This window comes from Penaeus monodon, chromosome 18, assembly GCF_015228065.2.
Source record: "Penaeus monodon isolate SGIC_2016 chromosome 18, NSTDA_Pmon_1, whole genome shotgun sequence".
Taxonomy (NCBI): Eukaryota; Metazoa; Arthropoda; class Malacostraca; order Decapoda; family Penaeidae; genus Penaeus; species Penaeus monodon.
In genome coordinates, this window is record NC_051403.1 from 12,100,544 (window position 1) to 12,108,043 (window position 7,500).

The 7,500-nt window shown below is 36.1% G+C and overlaps 1 protein-coding gene across 1 annotated transcript in view; it reads left to right on the plus strand.

Annotated features, from left to right (window-relative positions):
- LOC119584619 overlaps positions 1-7,500 on the plus strand; it is a 26,295-nt gene that overhangs the window by 4,988 nt on the left and 13,807 nt on the right. The window contains exons 7-9 of the mRNA XM_037933304.1: positions 296-408; positions 4,216-4,306; positions 7,403-7,500. The exon at positions 7,403-7,500 is cut by the window's right edge and continues 48 nt beyond it. Of these exons, the coding sequence (XP_037789232.1) occupies positions 296-408; positions 4,216-4,306; positions 7,403-7,500 (302 nt within the window). The remainder of the gene's footprint in view (positions 1-295; positions 409-4,215; positions 4,307-7,402) is intronic.

A 7,500-nucleotide genomic window follows, 5' to 3' on the forward strand; every position in this document is an offset into this window, starting at 1 on the left:
GTGTGTGTGTGTGTGTGTGTGTGTGTGTGTGTGTGTGTTTGTGTGTGTGTGTGTGTGTCTGTGATAGGCAGATAGATAAACAGACAGATGGATAAAGAAATCGACGGAAATGTACAAATACACACAGATCTATGTATACAATTTCCTTCCTTGCTCCGACTCTTCTGTGACGCTTCGCATGTTGTCAGCCCAGTTTAACCCTTTATGTCCCGAACCCTTGACGGCTTGACTGGCACCAGAAGGCGTCTTTATGTCGCGTGTTAAAGCCGTCAGAATCTTCTTTCTCTGACTGCAGACAAGATGGCGACAGCGATGACCATTTCCGTAATAGTGATGATCATGATGAATAATGAGGATCATGGTAACATCGGTAATGGTGATGAGATGATTATGATGGTGGTCACAACGGTAGGGAATTATAATGCCAAAAGGTTTAGCAAAATAATCATTGCAATGATTATATAAGATTTTGATTCATGGTGATTAAACAAATGATGATGATAATAGTAATAATGGTACCAAAACTTGAGTAGAATAATCATTGCGGATATGATTGTACTGAGGATGATGATAATGTGATGACAACACACACACACACACACACATACATACATACATACACACACACACACACACACACACACACACACACACACACACACACACACACACACACACACACACACACACACACACACACACACACACACACACATATATATATATATATATATATATATATATATATATATATATATATATATATATATATATATATATGTATAGAGAGAGAGGGGGGGGGGAGAGAGAGGGGGGGGTGCAGAGAGAAATAAAGAGAGTAATAATAGCAATGATACCAATAATCTTTACTTAAAATTTATGTTGGATATTCATTACAATAGTATTTAAATATGATTTTGCTGTACATAAAATATGACACTTGTAGAATATTACTCTGGTATCATTATTAAAGCAAAGTAAGTAATCAAAATTAGTACACATAAATAGCCAGCCAAGGTAACTTCTGATTCAAGATCTGAAAAAGACTAAGATCCCCACGTCACACAGACATTTATCATCAACCACTCCAGGTGTTTAAAAGCTGTGAATATGTCGTCATATTTTCTCCCAAAAGCTACTCCTGTTGCGGAATTTTGAAGTATCTAGCCTCTTTTTATTTGTGTTTTATCTTTTACCCTAAACTCTCAAACAAAAGTTAATTAGGTTCTGTATTCATGACCGCACAACACTGATTCGCGTGTGGTTTTCAAAGCAGTTTCCTGTTGCGTTGAGGTAGAGAAGATCTTTTATTGCTTTTCTGTACGTTTCATTTACATAGATGTTAAAAGTATATGTTGATATGAATAAGAGAGAGAGGGGGGGTAGGAAGGGAGGGAAGGAGAGAGAGGAGAGAAGGGAGGGGGGAAGGAAGAGAGAAGAGAGAGAGAGAGAGAGAGAAAGAGAAAGGAGAGAGAGAGAGAGAGAGAGAGAGAGAGAGAGAGAGAGAGAGAGAGAAGCAGACAGACAGACAGAGAAAGAGAGATAGAAAAAGACAGACAGATAAACACCACACCACATCGCCGAACACGCTCTCGCACAAAATTAAAAGTCATTGCCCGCCCACCTATTCAGATTACAACCCCCCCCCCCCCAAAAAAAAAGCCGCAGCCTCTCTATTACCCGATGATAGATAGGCGACCATAGCATACGTAACAACGCTAAATCACTTCCTGACCAGATAAATGACTCTGCCATGAACTGCCATGCACATTTCTGGGTCCAGAGTTATATCACTGCCTCTCTTCCATTGCATTTCCACGGCCTGTGCATGTCACCAACTTGGCAAACTCTGTTATGAAAACCGAGGATTAATAGCGGGTTATTTGATGGATCAATCGCCGCTGGGATTCGGCTGGCTTGAGTTGGATTAAAGTTGGCTTTCTTCTGTTTTTTTTCTTTCTTTCTTTCTTTCTTTTTTTTTAAGTTATTTCATTTTTATTTGTTTGGGTTTTGGGTCATTTTCTTTTAGGTTATTTTCATTAGTGTGTTGTTTTTAGGTTATTTTAATTTATTCTAATTTGTATTTTTTTTGGGGGGGGAGGGGGGGGGTTATTTTGAATTTATTTTATTTTCATTTGTTTTTTTTGTTTTTTGTTTCATTAGTTATTGTTTTTTCGAAGGTTATTTTATTTCTATTAGAGTTATTTCAGAGTTATTTTCTTTTTTAGTTTATTTTTTAGTTTTTTTTTAAGTTATTTTATTTCATCAGTTTTATTTGGGGGTTATTTTTATGTTATTTTAAGTTTGGATGGAATAAGTTGCGTAATGTATTAACTTGTTAACTTGGTATTAGGTTATGTGTGGTTAGGTTTGGCTGAGCGTGGGAATTGGTCAAGTTCAGAGAGAGAGAGAGAGAGAGGAGGGAGGGAGGGGAGAGAGAAGAGGAGAGAGGAAGGTGGGAAGAAGAAAGAGAGATAGAGGAGGGAGGGAAGAAAGGAGGATGGAAGAGAGAGAAAGTGAAGACGGGAGGAGAGAGAGAAGAGAGAAGGAGGTGGAAGGAAGGAAATAGAGAAAGGAGGGAGGGAGGGAAAGAGAGAGATAGGGAGGGGGGAAAAGAAAGAGAGGGAGGGATGATCGAGGGAGAGAAAGAGATGGGGGGGGGTGAAAGGAGAAAAAGAGAGAGAGGAGGGGTAGAGGGAGATAAAGAGAGAGAGGGGGTAGGGAGGAAGAGAAAGAGAGAGAGAGGGAGGAGAGACAGAGAGAGGGAGAGAATGAGAGAGAGAAGAGAGGAGAGAGGAGGGAGAGAGAGAAGAAGAGAGAGAGAGAAGAGAGAGAGAAGAGAGAGTGAGAGAGGAGAGAGAGGAGATAGATGAGAGAGAGAGAGGGGGGGGAGAGAGAAGAGAGAGAGAGACAGACAGAGGCAGAAAGACAAGAGACAAAAACAAAGACAGAGCGACAGAGAAATATAAAGAGAAAGAGAGACTAAGAGAGAGGAAGCTATAGTTCTCCTCCCTCGGCAATATACACAGTAATCGGATCCACTGCTTACAAAATTTCAAACAGAAATTCTATCTTCAGTACGCTATAGACTCAGGACCTCGGGGTTTATCACGCTTCGGTTTATATACTGAATCAGATAAACGGAATCTGTATATATTCTAACTGTAGAATATATGATGAACAATAGAGGAACACATTTTATTAAAAGTGAATTAAGCATTGTGATGATACTTTAAACAACACTATACGTTATTTCAACTCCGATCCACAGAGCATTGAATACACACACAAGGTTTTAGTTCTTCACTTAAGCTCGAGAAGAACTTTGTCTGAACTTGAACTTTGTTGATAAAGTTGTGTGTGATCTAATCAGTCGCCTTCCCAAGGGAGGAATACGAATCACGAAACTTTTTTCATAAAGTACTCTTCCATCGCCTGAAGAAAAGATTTTGTACTTATCCAAATTTAGTGTGACTTGAGATAAAGGCGAATTGGGTCTAACGTTTTTTTTCTTTCTTTCTTTTCTTTTCTTTTCTTTTCTTTCTTTTTCTTGTTCTTATTCTCCTTCTCCTTTGCCTTATTATTATTGTTAATATTATGTTATTTTTATTATTATTATTATTATTATTATTATTATTCATTATTATTATTATTATTATTATTATTATTATTATCAACATTATTATTATTATTATTATTATTATTATTATTATTATTATTATTATTATTATTATCATTCATCATCATCATCATCACATCATTATTATCACCATTATTATTCGTCTCCTTCTTCCCTTTTCTCTTCTTATTCTTATTTTTCTTCTTCTCCTTCTTCATCTTCTTCTTCGTCTTCTTCTTTTTCCTCTTCTCCTCATTTTCTCCGTCATCTTCTTCTTCTTTACATGATATTTGGTCCTTTTTTAAATATGTGATCCTCCAAAAGAACTTATCTTACATTCTGTTCCCTCGAAACCACGAGACAAAAATCTTGATCGTCAACACAAGAAAAAATAAATGACGTCCACCATGCAATTAACTTCTTGAACGTAAATAATAAACAGAAATAGAGATGGTGACCAGATAAAAACACCGGGCGGAAGGCAACGGCAAACCACCGCTCTAAATTGCCAAGAAAATCATGGAAATCCATGATTGCCAACGTCCTTGTAGGAGAGGGCACTTGGAAAAAAAAAACTGATTGTGAACCTTTAACAGTGTGCTTTGAGGGGCAGTGGTAGCTCTCTCGTCCGCAATAGAAGGCTTGTAGACCTGAGTCCAAGTTCATACTTCAGGGGGTATTTCAGAGGCACAACAAACAGGCAGTCACTTTGCGTTTTTATGATTTTTTTTTGTAATTATTATTATTATCATTATTATTATTATTATTATTATTATTATTATATTATTATCCTTATTATTATGACAATAATGATGATGATGATGATGATGATGATTATCATTATTGTCATTATCATCATTATCATTATTGGTAGTATTATCATTATTACTATTATGACCACTATTATTTTTATCACCATAATTATCATCATTATCTCATCGCCAACATCATCACCATTACTACCACCATCACCACCACCACCATCACCACCACCAAATACACCACCACCATGACCTCCATCACCATCACCACCACCACTAACACCACCACCACCCCCACCACCATCACCAAATCCACCAACACCATCACCACCACCAACACCATCACCACCAAATCCACCACCACCACTATCATCTGAAGAAAATTGATTCCGCACAGTATAGTTTACCTGCCTGACACAAGCAACGTTGTCCTCGTCACAGACCAAGACACTTGAAAGCAGTCAGGTCCGGGAAGATTAACCCCCCGCCAAGCCAAGGGATTAACCGTTGTATTTATAAGGCGCTTTAGGTTGGCCCGTCGGTTAACTTAACTGTGTGATGGGGTATCGTATCAGGTTTGCGTTCAATTAGTCTTAATTAAAAGTCATTAATTTTGTCTTAATTTTGGATCGATTTCGAACTCTGTCTTCGTGTGTGAAAATTTGATGGGGTTTCGTTCTTGTTTTTGTATGGTGGATTAGATAGATTTGGATGTATCTTGTGTGGTAGGTTAGTTAGATAAAAATATAATCATGTATGATGGGTTAGTTAGGTTTGAGTGTGTCTTGTATGGTAGATTAGTTAGATTTAGATATAAATTGTATGATAGATTAGTCAAATTTGAATACGTTTTCGTATGATAGATTAGTTAGATTTAACAATATCTTTTGTAATAGATCACTTAGATTTAATCATATCTGTTGTAATAGATTAGTTAGATATAACTATATCTTGTATGATAGAGTAGTTAGATGTAGCGCAGTTTATATAATAGATTACTTAGATATATTTACAGTTTATATGAGAGATTAGTTAGATTTAGCTGTGCCATATACGATAGATAGATTTAGCCTCGTATAAATTTATCAAAACACGTGGCATATAGGAATCTGTATGAATTCATTTTGTTCAGGAGAATTCCGTTTTGTATTTCTGAGTGCTAACAACAATGTTCAGTTTAATGTTCGCATGAAAATGACAGTGATGAGGCAAAAGAGAAAGAAGAAAAAGAAATAGAGGGAAAAAAAATATGGATTATGAACAAATAAAAACCGAAAAAAAGAAAACGAAAGAAATACACATAAACAGATATGTTAATAACCATAGATTGAATATACATAAAAAAAACAAATTACGACTTATCTCCCTAACGTCCCAGCTTTATCATTCAGGCTCGGAACATTTTTTCCTTCTGTCTATGCTTTACCCCTTTCGCGTCCCCAGACACGGCGCGTCTGTTCCCCTAAGTGAAATAAAATCTCTAACGAATGTTAAAACAGCTGTCTGCTCTAACGTCTTGCTTGCGACACGGGAAGGCGAAGTCGCGTGAGATCTTTTCGCTTCTTACTGGAAGAAGAAGCTCAAAAAAAATTGTTTATTTATTTATTCATTGCATTTTCTTTATTTCTTCTTTTAGTTTACCCTCCATTCCGTTCAAGCTTCCTCTCACTTTATTTATCTATCACTCTCTCTCTCTCTCTCTCTGACACACAATAGATATATACAATTCGTGTGTGTGTGTGTATATATATATATATATATATATATATATATATATATATATATATATATATATATATATACATATGTATGTATGTATATATATATCATTCTGTATGTCTTTCTATGTTTGTCTATCTATTTGTCTGCCTGTCTATCTCTTTTTCATTCTCTTTCTCTCTCTCTCCCCTCCCTCTCTCTCTCTCTCTCTCTCTCTCTCTCTCTCTCTCTCTCTCTCTCTCTCTCTCTCTCTCTCTCTCTCTCTCTCTCTCTCTCATTCTCTCTTCATGTATGTATATATCTGTCATTCTGTTTGTCTTTTTGTGTTTGTCTATCTATCTGTGTGCCTGTCTATCTATCTATGTGTATCTATCCATCTGTCTATCTATCCGTCTGCCTGTCTGTCTATCTATATATCTATTTATCTATATATCTGTCTGTCCACCTATCTATCTGTCTATCTATCTATCTATCTGTCTATCTGTCTATCTGTCTATCTGTATGCATATATGTTCGTCTTTCTTTTATTCTGTCAGTTTATTTATTTATCTGTCTATTATTCTATATTATATTCTTTCTTTCTTATTTTTTATCTCTGTATTTTATGTTGTTTTTATACTCCTTCTTAATTAATTTATTCATTTATCTATTTATCTAATCCCTTTCCGCATGTATTTTGTGTGCATCGCAAACTGCACAGATTTTCTATCCCATAAAGTGTTGCATCATTTAGAGTCTGAAATGCTTCACCCAATTAAAAGTGTGAGGCGCGTTATGTAACTCAACACGTTACGAATTCTTGTTCATTTTCCTTTGTTTAAAAACTCGGGATTTTTGATAACGGTGTTGAAGATGAAAAGATGATAATAGCAATAATGGTAAGAATGAAAATGTAATTGGAAAATGATATACGAGTACAATATTGATAATGGACAGTACTAAATTTGATAATGACTACAAATACAATTATCTGTAGGTATGATAACAAACTATTTGTACGTTAATAAAATAATGATAATGAAAGTACGTCATACATATTAATAATAATAAAATAAATAATATAATAAAATAATCATAATATATAATAATAATAATAATAATTACATCGAAATCTTCCAGCATCCGCATCACAAGCCCATGTAATTTCTTCTTTTAACGTAGGTTCATGTCGAGCCGCCGTGTCACAGCATGATACTTAATTGAGTTTTCAGTGTGATGATCTTGGAGTGAGTACGTGGTAGGGTCCCCAGTTCCTTTCCACGGAGAGTGCCGGTGTTACCCAAATGAAATTCAAATTATCAAGCTCTTCAAGACCGTGCCTCTCGTTATCAGAGCCGCCGACGTCCCAGGACTGCCATGACGCAGTCGACAGTGGTGGGAGCTGTGTGCAAGGCCAGTGGA